The 21,622-nt window shown below is 28.7% G+C and overlaps 1 protein-coding gene across 1 annotated transcript; it reads left to right on the top strand.

The window, feature by feature from the left end:
- The first annotated feature begins 5,025 nt into the window (after window positions 1-5,025).
- LOC105248944 (sex peptide receptor) lies at window positions 5,026-20,709 on the top strand. Its single transcript, XM_011254043.3, has 2 exons — window positions 5,026-6,292; window positions 20,085-20,709. Exons 1-2 carry the CDS (start codon window positions 5,257-5,259, stop codon window positions 20,297-20,299), a joined length of 1,251 nt encoding a protein of 416 aa, XP_011252345.1. The 5' UTR covers window positions 5,026-5,256; the 3' UTR covers window positions 20,300-20,709.
- The last annotated feature ends 913 nt before the right edge of the window (window positions 20,710-21,622 follow it).

Here is a 21,622-nt window from a genome sequence, read left to right as displayed (position 1 = left end):
AAAATATATTATTACATCTCTAATGTTCTTCATAATTCCAAATATTATAACTTAATTTTCTACGAATCTCCTAGCAAAAAAATATACATTTATCAAGTCGTAATCTTTTATTATGGTATGGAATATTAATGAATAACAGATTCACGCAATTAATGAGACTAAAGTTAACAAGATTAACGATAAGAGCTAACATTAATCTTTGATATGATTACACACATGATAATACACACGCGACATAAGAGCCGATGCTAATATTGATACAAATGGAATATATGCATCATAATACCTTTCTGAAGAAACTTACAGTTTAATTCTATTTAAATAATTATTATGCGCAAGTTAAATGTCCTCATTACGAACAAGTTTGTATTTCATAGTTAAGATTCGTTTTCACATGATATTAAATGCCACAACATTTGTAGAACGAAAATAATGTGACATAAAAGAAAATAGAAAAGAAAGAGAATAAAATAATTTATGCAGAAGCTTTTCTCCAGAACTTCAGAAATTGTTTTCGGAAACAACAGAAAAATTCGAAATAAAGTATACATTAAAATCACAAACCTCTATAAAGACCTTTAATGCAATACTATTAGGAAGAAGCGCATTCTCTTTCGTTCTAATGTAAAACATACTCTCCGCGCGCAGCTCAACGTAATAGCTTTCCGGTGTTACATATATAATATGTATGAAACCCTCCGAAAACATCAAGGAGAAACTGAGATGAAGTGACAGGATATAAAAAGATGACTAAAAAGGGAAATGGAAAAGATCAAGAAATCTGTCAAAAATCAATATAATATCACAATTTATTTTTAGATGCTGACAACACATTAGTAATCTCTACGAGAGATAGAGGTTGAACTCTTTCTTTTGAGAGAAATAAAAGAATATTATTATATCCTTTTTAGAACTATTTTAGTATGAAAGAAAAAGACAGTTTTGACTGTATACATTTTAAGCGACAGTTTTGAATGTACACTTTGTAAGCGAAAAAGACGCATTATAAAATGTGTATAAAATTAGTGAATTGAATTATGTTTTAGAAAGAGAACAAAAGCTTAGATGCGTCTGAAAATTTTCAAAATAATTCTGATAATGATTCATGAATTCAATTAAATAAACTATAAAAATTCTATATATAATTGGCGAAATTATTGCCTTTTTTTCTTTTTTTTCATATTATATCATCTTCATTTAAACGAGCAATTCATGCGACTACTATCCCTATCCACTTTAGTTTCTATCGCCCTTTAGAAATTACTATTACTATGGAAACGCGATCTAAGGCACTTACCGTATCTACGTATAACAAAGAGAATTGAATTCATCGAAATTATACCTATTTCGATTCCCCGACCGACTTTAACGAAGCGACAAGTTTCCAACGGAAGTACGAAGAGCACAATTTTCAATCGATTTATCGAACATGCATTGCTACACGACAATACAACATACATTACTAACTACTCTCATTGTAAATCTCAACGCGAGATCCGCGCATTTGCAGAACTGACATGCGAATGTCTTTGAAGTTTCTCCGAGAAACGAAAAGCTCACCACGGCATTAATGATGGAAATTAACGTCGAGGTACTATTACAAATTGTTTCACATATGCAAAATGATTGTTATTATCACGTGTGTTAGGAAACATTATGCAACGTCTGCATTTCGCAACAAAGAATAATAAAAAGGAAGATTCATTGCTGAGTTTCTCATTAAATATGGCTGCGAGATAACGTATTATGCGACCGTAACACAAGAAAATTTATTTTTAAAAATTTCAATTGCGAAATTATAAGAATATATCCATTTTTTCCTTTTTAAAAGAGAAATCTCTGCCGAAACAATTTCAAAAATAATCTTTTATATATTCTATTTTTAAACGAGTAAGAACGAATGAAACGTTATCGTTCTTTAATATTTATAATTTTTAAAACATATAATTTTTAAAAATCATGCAGTTTTCACTTTGCTCTTTTTCTCTACCATATGCTTTCATAACTATATCCATTTAATCCGTACATTTAACGCTAAATGAGACTATTTAATTTCGAATTTTACATATTTAATATGATGAGAATCCCGTTTAACATAAAATAAGCAGCGAAAAAAGAGAACATTTAACATCAAACTCTTAATGAAAGAATATAAAACTAGATGTATTTATAAAATATTCTCCTGTCTACAATTACAATATTTTCATTTGGCGTTTCAATATATTTGGAGCATTTCAACTGCCGCGAGTAAATTATTCAATTAACTAACTGTACCAATCAACGGAGCATTTCCATTGAACCAATTACTCCATTTCGTTCTAGTACAAATCTAATGCTAATTATGTTATGCCATTTGAAGACATTGAAGCGCATATGTAGGTTCCATTTGCAAGAGCATCAACCATTAACTTGAAATAAATGGCAAACGCAGTTACAAGCAAAATCCTCTTGACGATGCAAAGATTGCATTCTGCGTGAAAACCGAGATAACGATAAACGATATCGCTGAAGAAGTTTATAAGTAGTAGGCGTGCTGTTGACAGAAGAAATGCGGAGGCGTAAAAAGAGACGAGAGTCTCTGTCGACTTAAAATGCACTTCGACGAGGTTCATGGAATATAAGAGCAAAAGCGAAACGAATAACAGAATGTTATAAATGTAGAAAAGATGAAGCATGTTTTAGCGAGACCACAGGGACGAATTTTCTTTCATCCATTAACATACGTTTTAATGGTCCCTATCGTGACTCGATTTCCTTCCTCTCCCCGGCATAATATTTAAACTGCTTCCTTTTCTCTTTTCCTTTTCATTGGAAAACGTAATATCGCGATTCGATTACGCAACTGTATCAAACATGAATTATAGTTAAGGTAAACTTTTCAAAATTTTCAAAATGTTTAATTCCAATGCTTTATAGATATTCGATCTTCTTTGAAAAGAGAGGATATCATTAAAAATAAAAATATAAGAAATATAGAGATGCATACAGAAAACAGACATTTTAAAAGAAAAGAGCAAAAATACAAGTTTCTGTAACGAACTTTGCGATATGCATGAAATATATGTATATCATATCTTACAAAAAAATTTTTAAAGTAGAAAATATAAAATTCATAACTTTAAAATTATAAACGTGTAATCTTAAATTACACGCGCTATAACAATTCGTGAAGTTTCGCCAGAAATACTTGACTATGATCGTTCGAGTCATACTCAAAACTAATTTATGAAAATATTTGAATGTCTGTCAGCATATTATATCCATTTTCGCAGATTATATATTCAAGATTTCTAAGGATATCTTACTTTTGCGAGGATACAAAGAATTGCTTTGACGGACGAAAAAGAACAATGCTTGAGATGAAGAGAAACGGAAATACAGAAAAGAGATGGGGGTAAACTAGAATGGAAAATTGGATCAACGCAGGCGCAAGAGCTACCCCATTCCAGCGTACGAGGCGTCACGACGCCTTTTCGCTTCACTCGGCGTCCGGACGCCCAACGTTTACGTCGGTCGCGCGACGTTCTTCTACCTGACGCGAAACAGCTGTGCCATTCGCAATAAGATCGCGTGGAATGCGAGAAGATTGTATAAGAATCGGTGCGAAGATACATAATTGTCATCGAAAATGAAGACATTCCGAAAAGAGATAAACATCGCAATATATTACGCCGATCTTAAATGAACACTTGATATAATTTTAACGCGGCATTTCCACGATCAAAAGCTTCTTTAAGTGATTAATTAGAGTGGAGGCGATAATTTGATCTGTTCGCGGACGAGAGAAGTGGAGAATTGAAAGCGTATGTTTGTGCGCCTCTTCGCACGGATTGATGATAATGCTCGTTTCGTGCTCGAGCAGTTAAAATGTTGTGCATAGGAAAGTGCTTCTATAGCATTCGAAGATCCATCGCATTACATCAGGGTGCGGCAACCACGATTAACAGTTGAAGCGCCCCTCCTACACATGTCACTAGCCACACGTGACACATGATATTGTGATTCTGCACGCAACACGCGAAAAGTCGATTCGTCCGGAAAGTTGCGTTTCTGTGGTTTCCCCATGTGCGATTAATCTTGGAAAAATAAATTAATTTTATCTTGCTATCAATTAATTAATAAAAGTTATTTAACATTAGAAATTAAATTTTATTAAATTTGAAAACAATTTGGTTAAAAAAAGCTATTAAATATTCTTATAATATTAATTAGCTATTATTCTTTTTTATTAAAAAAAATAAAAATATAAATAAAACTTGAAAACAAGATATCGTTGAACGCGATCAATTTGTATCTATTAAATACTGAAATCTAGATTCCAAAATGTAAAATATAAATGTGAACCATATGCTGTGACATTGAATGCTACGTCTTCTGGGAACATCAAATTATTACATCAAGAAAATACACAGATTAAATATTTCAACGCTTATTCGCGTTCCTCTTGATAACGTGAAAGTTTCGCCAGAAACACTTGACTATGATTGTTCGAGTCAAAACGAGGGAAAGATTCAAACACGTAACTTTATCTTTTCTCCTCTTTTATTGCGTAAAAACGTATCATCTCAAAGTTATTGTGCGATTTTAAGTTCAAAAAACCTAGAAGAGTTATTATATCCTTGATATTGAATCAGCGAACGACAAACTTTTTCCTTCTGGTCGAAGGTAATCGATCAAAATTGTAAAACGAATTGAAGATGCGATGTATGTCTTTATGAATAGACATTGGACTAAGATTTGATTCTAATCAGATCACCGAAGAGAGGCATCGAAATGACAGGAACATTTTTCCACTCGCAGTGTGCCAATACTTCTGTTTCTGAACTTCTAATATAACTATTAAATATGATATAATTAACATTGCTAAATGAAGAATAATCATTACCATAAAATAATAATATAACTAATAATTGTCTTCGTAATATAACAGTGATATTCTTCAGTATTAAAATATAAGTCGTCGATCATGTCATAACATAATTGTCAATCCTCGATGTAGTAGTGTAGATTATCAATTCTATAGAGAAGATTACATTTTCTTGGTATCGGAAACTTGTTCTACATACGCGATATTTTATCCTATTTACGATTCATCAGACACAACGAGAAAAGTTGTCGTACGGATGATAATAATCCATACGAAAAGGAACTTCGAAACTTCGCGAAAAAAGAAGAGTTCATTGATCTTTTCGCGCATCGTACTATAAAGACTTTGCACGCCTGTGCAAGACTACTTTCAAGACTCATCTCGCAAGGATGAATTCCACCCTGAACGTCACGCTGACAGCCGCGGCTTCGATCGAGTACTGCGGTTCTGGATGGGAGTCCTTCTACAATTGGTACAAGCAGGTACACGGATGGCTCAGTCTGTTTGTGTGTATATTCGGCTCGATTGCCAATGTCCTCAACATTGCTGTACTGACGCGTCGCGAGATGCAATCGCCTACTAATATGATTCTCACCGGTCTTGCCGTAGCCGATCTTTTCGTAATGATCGAATATATCCCCTACGCAATCCACGGGTACCTCTATCAGCGATCCCGCAGAGATACCTTCACCTACGGCTGGAGCATCTTTGTATTATTTCATTCGCACTTTACCCAGGTGTGTCATACGATCTCAATTTTCTTAACGGTGATCTTGGCAGTCTGGAGATATATCGCAGTAGCACATCCACAGCGTAATCGCGAATGGTGTACCGAAAAGCGCACTTTCTTGGTAATCGTTTCCACTTATATATGCTGTCCAATATTGTGCATACCGCTTTACATCAATACCGAGGTGAAACCGCATGTGGAAATACTGGATGAGCAAGGCAGGAGCATAAATCTGACAAAGTTCCAGCAGACAGCTAACGACACAGTCATGTCTCTAAGGGGAGCGACTAACACCACGTTGTACTTTGTAAAGCTCACTGAAACCCCGATAAACAACATTCCCAAGGATGTTAACTTCTGGATTTACAGCGTGGTAATTAAGCTGATACCGTGCTTGGCATTGACAGTGTTGAGTATTAAACTGTTAAAGGTGTTGTTGGAGGCGAAGCAGAGACGGAAAAATCTTACTACGAAAAATACCGCGATTAAAATGGGTAACGGTAAAGAGCATGTCTGCGAGAAACCTAAGAAGAAAAGAAAAACTACCGATAAAGAAAGACAGACTGACAGAACTACGATGATGTTGCTGGTAGTGCTCTTACTATTTCTCCTTACGGAAATGCCGCAGGGCATCCTGGGACTGCTCAGTGTTATTCTGGGTCCAGAATTCTTCAAAACATGCTACGTCATGTTAGGTAAGTTTGACGTGTATTAATATTAATATTAATCAAAAGTATAGTACTTACGTTACAATTGTTTCAAGAGAAATGTCCTTATTAAATATTTAAATTCATATATAAAGATTTTTCTCAATATTTAAAAAAAAATCATTTTATTTTTAATTTATTAATATATATATATATATATATATATATATATATATAATTATCATTATTATTATTATTATTAACTGTAGAAATATTTGTTAGGATTGTTTAAATAATTAAAAATTTTTTTACCCTATTTGTATATGCCCTATTTTTGACGATCATATTATTGTATTTTTTTATTCAACTTTTTCCGATATTTATACATAGATGTCAATATCAAGATATGCAGATATAATATTTCAATGTATTGAAAATATTTTAAATACTAAATAATTCAATTTTTTGCAATTGTATTTTTCATAAATATTAATATTTTCTTTTATTTATTTTAGTCATTAAAATTCACCTTTTTATTGTATATGCATATTAGAAAATATAAATATATGCATATTAAAATATATAAAGTATCTAAGCAATATTTTCAATTTTTTACAATTATACATTCTCTTCTTTTAATTTTGTTTTAGTTCTTATTAGAATTAGAAGTACAGAGTTGTAAACAAATAAAATTCTAAACAAATAAAATTCTTTAAAGTAAACTTTGGACGCATAAAATATTGTGCTATTATTGAAAAATTATTGAGTGAAATTTTTTATAAAAGAAACATTACTTATTTTTCCTCATCTTAATATTTTTATAATATGTGAAATTCATAAGAATATGTCATTCGCACATTATATATATGTAAGATTTATAACTAATTAGTAAAATTCTAATATCCATACACACACACACACACACACACACACATATATATATATATATCCAATTGTTTTAATTATGATAATAATTATGATAATACAAATGTACACAAATAAAATTTTGACAGATAACAACTGTGCTATGATATTATCCATTTAAAACATCTTTATTTTCATTATTCTCAATTTAAACCAGTTTGTATATAGCTTAGCAGTAATGAATTTTAATGGAATTGTGAATATATATTTGCTATCGATCATTTATATGTTATATTTCTCTTTTATATTACTTCTGTATCATTTTCAGCTAAAAGCTTTAATGATTGGTGATTTATTTTAAATGCAAAATTATTAGCTTCTTTTCACATTATATTTTTCTATTAAAAATGTGTCATAAAAATTCTATTTTAAAATAAATTAAAATAAAATAAAATAATAAGTTGATAAAAAATTATATTAAAGTAATATAATTTCTTTCTCATTAAACTATGAGTCAGGGTGATAGAATTACATATATTGACAGAAATCTTCTTCTTAATAAAAATCTTGATAAAAATTGAGTTCGCGAATCAAAAACAAACGAACGATCCAATTTCAAACCACTAAAACTTACACTGATTTCCGATTTCGAACGTTTGCTGCAAATTTTACCATACGAAATTTATCCATGATTGCGAGACATCTCATTTGCAAACGGACTATAAATAAGGTAACACGCGACTGCACACTCGACATTTATGATAAAACGTAAAACTTCCATAAAAGTTCTTATCAGAAATAAGAACGCGTGAAAAATGTCACTCCTATAATTTGGAGAGATAAAAAAGTTTTTTATTAAGCGCGATCTTTCTATTTGAAATATATCATTCAAAAGAAAAATTTATTTAAAAGTTACCAAAAGAGAGTATAATGAATACAAAATTCATAAGATTTTATATTTACTATTAAAAATTAAAAATTATTTTATATTTAATTTGATTTTTAAATTAATTATTAAAAATTTATTTTTAAGTATTCAATTTTATTTCACATTTAAATAGGGAAAGGAAAACCTTTAAAGAATACTTTTTAAAATAGAAAATTTTTTTAAAATGTGTTTTATATATATATATATATATATATATATATATATATATATATAGGGTGTTCTAAAAAGGTATGTCACAAATTTAAGGAGATATTCTTCACACCTGAAGGATGAAAAAATGTTATATGTAGATAGTGTTATATGTAGGTGAGGAAATGCTTATTTCAGGACTTATGTTGAAAATACTGTTAGCTGTATTACTTATACAAGGAAAAATTTAGGATTAATTATTGTAGACAACAATCATTTAATTAGGCTTATTTACATTTGGTTTTAATGTGACCTTGAGTATGTTACAATAAATGTTGAAAATGTTCACCATTTTCCTGAAAGCAGTGACACGTCGACGCATCGATTCACGGACATGTTAAAAAATGTATCCACCAGTACGTGATATTCAAGATCTTCGTGACCGTATCACTGCAGGTTGCGAAACAATCCGCTGTACGCCAGGATTTTTGAACGTGTCCGTAATCCTTAAATTTGTGACACACCTTTTTAGAACACCCTATATATATATATATATATATATATATATATATATATATATATATATATAACAAAAAAATATGAAAAATTATTAAAATTATTTTAGAAGAGAAGAAATGAAAAATCATACATTGTATAATTGATGCATTTGATATGCGATGTCTCGTACTTGAAATATAAAATTGAGGCAGATACAATGTTATACGAATCAAATTATACATTTCACGAATATTAAATATGTTTATTCTATGTATGTCACTAGTATTTGCATCGTCATCATAGTTAAATTCTGTGTTTTACATTATCATACATTATATGTCGCTGAAATCATTACCAAATGTGAGTGATTGAAAACATAGCAGCAGTCTTTTTAAAAGTAATACATATGTATATTAATTATATATACTATTTTTTTTAATAATAATATATTTTTAAAAATATACATGTATATATATATATATATATATATATATATATATACATATATATGTAATATATTGTTGTAATCTTTTATTAAAACATTTTATCTTTTTATTAAAACAATGTATTTCGTAGAATATTTTTTTACAATATAATATTTTACTTTATTATATCATTTTTATATAAAAGTGATTTTAAACAGTATATTTCAAATTATTATTGAATTATCAACATTGAAATGCAAACGTGTGAAACATAGTTTGTTAGATTATTAGATTTATTTTAATAGAAATCGTAAAAGTATATTCTCGTATAATTTATATTCTCGTATAGAAAAATATAAATTAGAAGACTAAGAAAAAGATAAATAACAATTTAATATTGTTGATTTTTTCTTCATTCTGACTTCATTTCTGAACAAATGCGAAAAAAATCAATATATCTCTTTTTATCATGAAATTACAAGCATTCGGTAAGATTTTCATATAGAATGCGATAAATATTTTCCTTCATATGATTCAAATGTGACATAATAGAATCTATTTTTACTCTGTTTGAATATTAAGCTGGAAAAGGGGAACAAACAAATATCCTGTCCAAATGTGCTTCCAAATATCGAAACTTTGCAGATATTTTATATTACATGAAATTCTGGAAATCCAAATCTCTTTCATTCTTTTAAAGTTCAATCCTTTCATTAATATCGCATATCAAATGACATCTACTAAAATTTCAAGAAATAACAGAAGAGTACATTTTTTTATATCCTAAAGAAAATTGTATGATAACTCATTCTATTTCATTACAGTAATAATTGTTTTCTTTTGATCTTACAATTTTTCGAAACACGTTCGCATACATTTTTGCAAAATAGGTATATAGATAAGGGGAGAGATATAAGTGATATATTTTAGTATGATTTATAATCTCGCGCGATTCCATGAATATCTTAGTCACGAACTTCCTTCTTTTTGTCTTCTGTGTGTTAGCAAAAAATAAATTGGGGATCTGCATAATTAAATGCAAATCACTTCATACGAAAAATCGGAAAAAACATGAATCTTCATTAATTTTATCAAAAAAATATTTTACATTTAACCATAAATGTCACATCTTATAATTTCTATGAGTTACAATTTATATATTTATAGAAAAAAATGTATTATTGCTTATATACTTTATCGTATAATTAAAAAATACTCAGAACAACTTCATCTATTTAAATATTCACACTTTTAGATAGATAAGAACCAATTATATATGTATATATTGTATAAAAATATGCATATATAATTAGTATATAAATTTTGTATAATATGAATTAAACCTTTAAAAAACTAAAGAGTTTAAAAATTTAATTATCCTCAAGATAATCTTTTTATTTAAAATATTAAAAAAATATTTAGAATAAAAAAATAAGAATATGTAAACTTAGTACATTTTTTGATTATTTAAATATTAAAAAAAGTTCACTTCACATACGTTTATAAATTCTACGAAAATTAATTAATTTTACATATTAATCTTATATTACATATATTACAACTTTCAATATGCAACTAATGTCTCATAGTTTATAATCTCGTTAGTATCTCGTATCCCATCTTCGATTGAAGTATTCTAATTAATACGCATACTTTCATTAATGTTGCGGTCGTACAAATGTAATCTCTGTGTATGTGGCAAAAGTAAAGGCCAACAGGCATCGTGTACACGATATGTCGATACTATGTGCACCAACGTTATTCACTCCGGGATTTAACCTCGGGGTTTCATGTAAAATATAGCTTTCATCTCTCTTTGACCAGTTGTGTATGGGCGGCAGAAAGACGCATGTGGTTTGATTTGACGTACGTTTAAGCGATATCTAGACGATAATAAAGCAATATACGTGCAATGATTTGACATAGCATAATCATACATACGTGTGAATGTGCATTGCACATTATTATGTACTGTTTAAATTATATCATATCAATTACTGCTTAAATTAACACAATTTTGCGCCTTTTTACTTCTCGTGTACACAATCGGTCTTTATACAATGAAATTAAAACAATCATTGAAATTCGATTTAAAAAAAACAGACAGCTAAATAAGTCAATTTGTCAATCTATCTTACTTTTATTTTACTTTTTAAATAAGAGAGTTCAAAGTTACATGTAACTATATGTCCTCATAAGACAATTAAATTAAACTTTATGCTCAGAAGCTCTGCAAGTAAGGTGGTTGAAATTAATTCTACGCTGGTTCGTTCAAGTATGCCAAGTATAATCTAGCGAAGTTCCACTTGCTAGTTTATTAGCAAATGGAATACGTTCTTTTCACTTTTGTCCATCATATCTTATGTATAATATTTGATTCCTAGATACTCGAATTTCAATAACATCAATATTGATCCGAAAAAAATTTCGATATGAAACTCATCATATACTACATAACATCATGTGCAGACGAATAAATATCTTTATGGAAGTGGTTTATACAGATATTGATACATTTAGCAAAGAAAGAAAATTTATACATTACAATTATTTGCACACATTATTCATTCAAGAAACCAATAAGAGAAAGTTAACGATCCTACATATTTGAAAGAATTATTTTGACAAGACATCAATGCAAAAGAATAAGAGAGATATAAATAAGCTATTTCAAAAATATTAGCCCATCAGCGACAAAGAATGATATTAATAGAAGTAAAATGCTAAATTAAAAAAATACGTTAGTTTTTTTTTCAATATAGATATATATCGATTTTGCGTACCAATAAAAAATATAAATAAAAATTAATTTTTGTATAACACGCACAATTGCGTTTTTATGAATATCCAATAAATTCTACTCGCAGGACATTATAATATTATAGCTGCGGCAATAACTCGAGGTATAATTTTCATCATCATTGCATTTATGGCCTTTGCCACTGTTAATTTTATGTTCGTATAATTATATTATCGGGTAATTGTCGTAATGTGCAGAACGCATTACGACAATTCGTATTGAATAATACTTTTATTCCTATTAACAGCGATATTAACGAGCGCTTTGCGTTTTGCCATCGTAACGCTGATGTAGTGTGGGATTCTTTAACTCCCCTGGCTGCATTTTGCGTCAACAAAGCGCGTAATTTAAGAACAACAAACGCTACTACGCTTGCAACAACAGATGGAAATGACTTTGCCAACGATTCTGTAACATGCTAAATGTGACCACGGATAATATACATTGTCCTTATATGCAATCTCTATTGAAATTACGAAAGCTTAATTAATGTAGATAATCAATAATACGCGGTTCAGAAAAAAATAAATATGAATTCTTGCAAAATAATAAATTTATAATTTAAATTTTTTCGAATCATCCGCAATATCATTTAATGAATTCATAAAAATACAAGACTGACAATTTTCGAGAGTTTGCGAAGCTTATAATTCAAATCCTCCATGTGATGGAATAAAATCTTAATTTGAGAAAATGTAGTATTTTTATAAAATTATATATAGAAAGAGAATACTGATTGAATATACTAGATCGGCCAAAAATATTCTAGGAACAGCATAATGCATCTAGTAGAAAGACTGATACAAAGATTAAAGATTGACAAAAATACAAAGATTATATTAATAATTACGATATTATTATTATAATATAACAGATAACTAGATGTAACAAAGTAGAGAAAAAATAAAACTCATATCGTTTTTAATGAATGATTAATTTAATGAACGTACGAAACTAAGGCATAATTTGACGCGGCATTATTAACATCAAAAGAGAAGACACTGACAAGGAAGTTACTGATTCCGCAATAATTCCAACTGACATAAAGGCGACATCACGTCGCGCATTATCTTGGCACGCTACTGGGAATAACGAGTACGATATAATCATCCATCAAGGATGGGCGCCAAGGAGAGGAGCGTTGCTCATGAATAATAACATCATTTCCCCTTTTATTCGTCAATAATAAAACTGACAAAATTGCGAACAAGAATCATCAAACCGAAACGGTTATGTGAGACAGGTGTTTCCACATTGCGCGTATAAAAATATACTTTGCTATATATACACACTTCTGCATTTAGATATAATCGATATAATTAGCCTATGATATAAAAAATGATTTAATTTACATATTTTTTTTTCATTTCCTCTTACTATAATTTTTCACTTGGTCTGTTATTTAAAAAAAAATTATACATTAAAAAATAATTACAGATTATAACTAGATATGTTGTTGATACATTCTCAAATATATTGAGCGATATACTTATTAATGCGATTTATAAGTATTTTTATTCACTGTGAATACAAATAAAATTGAATTCCTTAAAAAATAAAATGCTCCCTTATATTAATATACGTATATGTATCTGTATATGTAATAATAGGCAGAACGTCAAAAGCACTAATTTATACATTTTTTGCATAAGAAAATCAAGTCAGAACATCTTAATAATCGAATGAGATAAAAATTCTACAAATATAAAATATATAAACAAAGCTTTTATATTTTTAGTACCACATTTGTAGCTGTTTCTCCTTCTTTAATTTATTAATATTCATTAATAAGTAATTATTTGTTACGATAGCTAACAATCAAAAATTGTTAAAACGAAATTAGATTGTTTTTCATAGAGTCATGATTTTTTCAAGCAATAAATAATCTTAATATCAAATTTTAATATAAGCAATCATAAATTATGCTAATAGATTGATGTTTTTATTCATAAAGATAATTTTAAAATATTTCTCTTACACAGCATATTTATATATTTTTATTCACCTTTAAAGTCGATAAAAATCATAATTGGATCACGTTAAATGGTTTACCAGATAGATCCGATTAACTTATATGTTACGCATGTTATCTCTATTTCAAAAGTTATATTGAAGGAATTTTATAATAGAAATGTAGATGTCATAATATACATACATATATATATATATATATATATATATATATATATATATATATATAATGACATCTATATTTCTATTATAAAATTCCTATATATATATATATATATATATATATATATATATATTATATATATATCCATTTCTTAAAAATAAAAAGGATGAAATGCACTATAACATGCAATCTTTATGATATAATCATGTGTGAATACGTATAATAATTCGTATTTAATTCATTTCTACAGCAATTATATTTAAAATACTTTTTTTAATCCCAGATCTGTTTTAAAGATTTTCTATTTAAAACATATATTCTTAAAAATCTTAAACATATAATAAAATAAAAAGCAAATAATTTTCAAGTAAAAAATTAAAAACAAATATTTTTAAGAAAATATAACAATTTGATTTTTCCATTTCATAAACTCTATATATAAGATAAGTGCCCCTAAAAGCATATCGATCTTCAACAATAACTCGTTCATACATTCTAGGTACATAAAAAGTTATACAGTCTTTGTATTCTGTCATCTTGAGACTAAACGTAAGAAATATTTTTTGAGTTCACTAATAAAGTGTACACATGACAAGCGATTCAAGCGATAACAGTTTTAAAATATAAATAGTTTATAAAAGTTTATCCATTTTTATAGACACTACGTAGTAGTATTAATTTTATCTTTTTATCTAAGAATATTTTTTTTATCAATGCTTTAAATTTGAATTTGTTTTTAATGTTTTAAATGTTTAATGTCTAAATTATATAGCTACTTAAGAAAATTTTTTTTAATTTATTTAAAACTTTAAGGAGTAAAATTTTATTTATTCTTATTTCATTTATTCTTTCCGATCTTTGTATATTTGCAAATTCAGTCACATTTTCAATTCAAGTATACTAGTATAAACATTTTTCTTTAAAAAAAGATCAGTCATATTACATAGTAAAGTATACATATGTAAGTGAATGGAATAATAATAATTTTGAAAAATTAAATAATATAATTTCTCTATTTTATGTATTCATTATGCATATATTTTACATGAATTATTATGCAAACTATTATGCAAATTATTTTCCATTAACCTCATATATGCACATAATTAAACTGTAATAAAGTATTTCAAATAATAATTTTTTTGTTTTCTTGGTTTATGGTGTGTATATATATATATATATATATATATATATATATATATATATATAAATGAGAAAAAACATCCCTCAAAGCGTTATTTGAAATGCTTTATTGGATTAATGAAAAATTGCATAATAGTTCATGTAAAATATATGAATAATGAATATATATAAAATAAAGAAATTATATTAGTATATATATAATTTTATATATAATCGTAAAAGAAAAAGAAAATAATATTCATTATTTTCATATTGTTATATTCTTTAATTATATTCTCTGTTTCTAATTTATCGACGCATACATGGGACAACAGAAATAGTTCAAAAAACTCCACTATATCGCAATATTGTCACAAAAGTTATGTTTATAAGCGGAAAATTCGAACAAAATGTGTGGAAGCATACATGTTCGTTCGTGCAGTAACATTTAACAAACAACTACGAACATCTCACTATAACGAAACGCAAACGTCTCGAACGTCACGTATCGATTCAACCTGTGCTATTCTATCGTATAGTTATCAAAATATCGAATTGAATTCAAACGAGGATATAAAAACACAAAGAAAAAAAAGAGAAGAAACAATTTATCTTTCTCTCGTTTAATCATAAAATCAGGAAAGAAATATTTTTTCCGATTACACAAAAAGAGAATACCCTAATAGATTAACGATGAAGATCGCATATGGAACCATCTCTGGGACTCTATTTTTGGTCTTTGTTCTTACGACTCCACCGCACTGATTGAGAATCACTCTTACCGAGTGTTTCACGAATCCTATTGAAGAAGAAAAAGACACGTGCTCGACGTCTTTCTTTCTTTTTCTCTTTCTCTCTCTCATTTTCTACATGAACGACAACAATCGTCTGAAGACGTGAGAATGTTAGAACTTGAGTAAGGCGAAGAATAGACGGAGCATTGTAATAGTTTTCTGAGAAATGACGCGTAATCTCATTAAGAGAATAGTATAGCTCTCATAGAATTGTATAATTACATAATATAGCATTTTTCCTCTGATTTTAGCTTATTTTAGCTTTATTGTTATTTATTATTATTATTATTATTATTATTATTATATTGTGTATTTTGTATTTGTGTATTTTGTGTTGTATTTTTATTGTTATTTATTTATTATTGTTATTATTGTTATTCTTCTTCGTTTCCCGATAGCAGTTGAATTAGCAAAAATCGAGTAATAATCGAAGCATTGTTTTTTTGAAAAATAGCACACATTTTCATAAAGTACTTATAGAAAAAATGATATAAAATGTAGTATTTTGCATTACTATTTAATCATTTCGAAAGATTCATATATTATAGCTGGTTTATTACTAAATTATATAAAAAAATGTTATTATTAAATTATTTCTTTTTGATGAATTTCAATTAATAATTTAAATTCTACAAAGAATAATAAACTATATACTCTTCTAAATGAACAAAGGATATTTATCTTAAGAACAAATAAAATCAAGTATTAGTAATTTTCTATTCAATGATAAATAATTTGTTAAAAAATATTAAATATCATAGTACATATTTCAAAATATTGTAATATATTTTATAATATATTTGTAATATATTTGTAATATATTTTGTCGTGGTTACTTCTGTAAAAATACGTATCTATATAATTTATGTTTCTATTTTTTGCAAAACTTAAACACTTACAACTTAAAATTAAATATTTAATAAATTTTATAAATCATAGACATAATAAATATCTCATTTTCCTATTATCTTTCTTATTATAAAATAAGCAAGCGCAAACGACTCGAATAAATGTTTGTCTTGTTTCTATTATTTTAAAACCACACCGTGTTTATTGTTCAAATACTTATTATCGAAATAAAAGATTGCAAATAGCTGACTATTTCGATATAAAGCGAAGAATCACCTCGAGATTTCAAACAAAGATATATGTACACTGGCGAGAATTCGATGGTAATATTAGTCGCTCTATTTTCCTCTATTTTCACACTTCTGAAAACAACGGCGATGTTACCGATTCCTTACTACGAGGATTCTCTCTGCTCTTTCTCTCTCTCGAGACTATTTACTTAACGTTCGATATTGAGAGATGCACCGTATTTATTGTGTAGCATTAAAACAGCGCGGCTAAGGCAATGACAAAGGATACCGGTATTACAAGCGAGGTCTTATTTGACGTGCACTCGTATTGTACTCGCTTCTATTATTCATACCGTCTGTGTTCATATTATACTTCAATAACGAGGGCTTTTTGCAAAATAAACACTGACGTATATGTGTTACGTGGAGTTGTACAGATAATGTGAGATAGCACATGCAAACACGGACTGTTTAAAGAGAAATCGTAGCAATAATCATAAAACCAAACGTATCATGAATAAATTATTATAAATAAATAATTATTATATCTAGAATCGCTTAGAACCGTCTATAAATTGTTTTATTCTATTTTCGCATTTAAAAATCCAATTCCAGATCAATCAAAAAATCAGAATTATGCGGTAAGAATGAACAAAACATACAACACATTAATATTAATACATAAAAAATTAATAAAATTTAAATAATGATATATAGGATATATTCTAAAACATATATATAAATATCTACTATAGCATTCTTCATTTCTGAGATACGTAATTGTTATAAATTATACTGAGGAAAAGATGTAGATATAAGATGAAAATTGGCGTGAAAACCTTGTCTTACGTCGTACTACGGTGCTTTGACGTACAATTTATTCCGGGAACCTACGGAGTATGGTGTATTTCCCTATTATTGTCTCCGACAACATAAAATGTCACGTTAAACATCGCGTAAAATGCGGATTTGCGCAAACGCCACGCGATTTTGTTGAATTATCTACAACTTGCGACGGCGATATAGAAGTTAACCGGACGTGTTATATAGGGGCAGGATAAATTCACACATAAATATCGTATAGCGCTTTCAAAAGAAATCAAAAAGGAACGCGTGTTCGCATTCTTGTCGCGTAACACAACGAAAGTTGAAATGCAACGATGCAAAAAGAATTTTTTTTACTCCCCGACAACAAACGGTCTATTCGTCGAATGTCGTATACAACCTTTGCAATGTTGTATATCGCACAAGACCAAACAACGTCACGTACACGAGCGATTTCGGTATCGTTACAAAAATTGGATCGCATCAGTCCTATTGACTCGACGAACGGTAGACAATGCTGATTCGTTTCACGGACATGACGTGTTGAAAGCGTAGTGATATATGTGGTATGACGGGAGAACATTTTTCTCTAACCCTACAAGAGAAAAAAAAGAGAGAGAGAAAAGAGAGAGAGAAAAGAAAGAGAGAGAAAGAATGATATGATATCTACATTTTTTTACTTTTTAACAATAGTTTCGAGTAACAGTCCGTTTCGAAATTATATATATTTGACAAATTTAATACTATATTTACAAATCATGTAAAATACAAATGCTAAGTACCAGATTAATCTAACGTTCTTATTATGAAAAATATCGTATGTTTGTCTAAAATCAAATTAAATATTATCAAGAATCAAGAGAATTCTTCATTGGAAAGTTTATGAGATAAATTTTTAATAATTTTATATAAAAATCAATTATTTTTTTTATATAGCATGTGTAATAACAGTTTTTTAATATTCTACCCGTAAGTCGCTAAATGTTGATATTTCAAAATGATAGATCATCACATATATGATACAGACATAATATAGAAATATTAAATCATATTTAAGCCAAACCGTTAAAATAATCGTCTGCTCAGATTAAAATTAAATGTTTGGATAGTCATGTTTTTAGAGATAATATTCTCGTAATAAAATACATGATATATTATTATAAAGAACATAAATTAAGATTTCCGGGCACGTCATGTAAATCATACGTAATTTCATATAAAATTCTGCGACTTGGAAAATTATCTAGTTAATCACATGTAATAAAATATCGCAAAATACTTAACGATTTATTATAAGAATACCATTATTTAACACGGAAGCGTCACACCATGCGTTTAAAATTTCTGCACTTTGCCGTTCCGGTGGAAGAATTCGTATTGGCACGTGAAAGCTTCCGTTCAATCTCAAAAACGTGCCAAGAATGTACTCGCTCAGATGCATACTCTATCTTTTTCACGTATGAAGTATTACAAAATACGGTGCTTTATTTATGGTATTCCGATATCGACAGACGTTTGTCGTCTTGATGCGTGAAATGCTTACTTCCTGCTTGGCCGCTTGTAAATCAAGACGTTTGCTTTGATTTTTTTAAGCTTCGCCGCAAGTTTAAATTATTACGTATACTCGAGGAGATAAAGGGAGCATATCTCTTTAAAATTAAAAGAAGATGAATACTCTAGAGAAGAAAGAGAAAAAAACATCGAAATAAATACGGAAAGAGATATTTCTACGAGCCTTTTATAGAAAAGATTGCAAAAAAGAACTTTAGTAAAGCCTGCGAAATAAACTTCTACAAACTCACATTTGCAAATCCTTCGGAATTTAACTCATATAGGCAGTTGAATTAAAAAATCCTAAATATGATGCATATATAAATTTGGAAAAAGAAAAATTTTAACTCTAATCTAATCTACTTCCGACAATTTAGTACACGAGATTCTTTTTAAATGAAAAATATATTTATAAGACTTTTCGGTTATAATTCACCTTTAACATTTACGACCCTAAACTCAGATAAACTTAAATCACAAAATAAATTTCCGAATCGATTTTGTTAGAATTTCTCTTCTATATCAATAAGAAACTTATATATCACAAATTTTAGGGGCAAAGTTTAAAAAAAAAAGATTCGTTCAAGAGCTGTTGGAAAAGTTTTAAAACATAAGTTATTCCCGATAATTTAAAACTCATGCTAATCAAGTTTGTTTCCTTCTTCGACAGGTGACGTGATAGACATCCTGACACTCATAAACTCGGCCATCAACTTTATTCTGTATTGCACTATGAGCCGTCAATTCCGCAAGACCTTTAATCAACTATTCTGCAGTCGATGGCGGCTGATCGGCAGATGGATGGCAATGCCGCACCAACCGATGGAGAATAACGGGCATACCGGAACTACTAATCACACGGTGACCCAGGTCACTCAAGTCTAGCGCCGAAGAAACCAACGGACCTTTTGCTATCCGGTGTAAAGAGAGTTCACTGATTAACTCCCTTTCAGACACGCGTATTGCAAGTCCGCGAATTGAAGAGAGATGTCTACGCGATTCGCCAGTTACTCGTGCAAACATAGCGGCAAGCAAAAAGAGGTGAAATTTATTTGCTCGCTACTGCCACTGGTCCTAATTGCATCCTCGTTGCGCGAACTTTAAACGCCCAGGGCATTTTCGAGCATCGGCTTCATCCCAGACATGCGACATACCAGATGTGTAACAAATATTTGCTTAAGTTGGTTGGTAAGCCACTATGTTTTTCCAATGTATTTCTTTTCAATTTTATACATTACTCATTTATATTACAATCAATCAGATTGATCGGATGCGTCCGATTAATTAACGACATACGCACAATAATATTATATTTAAAAACAGATGTGATAGGTATGTGAAAGCGCTTGACAAGAGCTGCCAGATTATTATCATTGGTAATTTTGTAATGCAATTGTTTATGAGATTCCTCGAGAAATATTTTTAGAAAAAAGAGCTAAAAAATTATCAATTCTCTATAATTACCATGCTGGCATATAAACAACGATGAAACTGATGAGAACCACGTGAATGACAATAGTCATTCACAAACAGCTCATTTTATTTCTTGGAAATTTTTAATTAAATAATATATAAAGAAAAACAAAAGATCATGATACCTTACGCAGCTGGTCTGCTTATATCTTCATCTCTGTTACAATTTAAACAAGGTTTCAAAGTTTGTAAAAAGTTAGACCGTGAAATATATATTATACAGAGAAAATTATAAATCGGTACACTCTTATGATAAGAAAAATATTTGTCAAAAGATTACTTTATTATTTCCGATTTCTATTAACTCTTTGCGTTTCAATATCCATTTACTATCAATTAATAAATATGATCAATTTATTTTCATTTGATTATTATTTTATTTAGTTTGCTCAAAGTATTCTAGCTATTCAGAGAACTCGTAATTAATAATTATGTTGATCTTACACAATGGGACTGGATTCTATTTGTATTTTATATATATGTATATATACGATGATAAAAACATTTAAACTATCGTGCGCCAAGCAAATTGTTAATAATTAGCTTGTTAGAACGGCTTAATTGGAATGTAACAAAGTACTATTAAATTGAATTTAAATAGCTCAAGATTTGCAGTCAAAAATTACTATAATGCATCAAGCCCGTACAATAAAGTATAACAGTAAAATATAATTTACGTACAGTAAAATATAATTTTCTATAATTAAAGAAACGCAATTTTTCATAGCTTTACTA

Source organism: Camponotus floridanus, unplaced genomic scaffold, assembly GCF_003227725.1.
Source record: "Camponotus floridanus strain SB8 unplaced genomic scaffold, Cflo_v7.5 scaffold30, whole genome shotgun sequence".
NCBI lineage: Eukaryota > Metazoa > Arthropoda > Insecta > Hymenoptera > Formicidae > Camponotus > Camponotus floridanus.
This window is presented reverse-complemented; position numbering and strand designations above follow the sequence as displayed.

Coding starts and splice junctions, on each gene's coding strand:
- LOC105248944 (XM_011254043.3), top strand. CDS start 5,257: ATGAATTCCACCCTGAACGTCACGCTGACAGCCGCGGCTTCGATCGAG. Junction 6,293..20,084: donor AACATGCTACGTCATGTTAG/GTAAGTTTGACG, acceptor CTTCTTCGACAG/GTGACGTGATAGACATCCTG.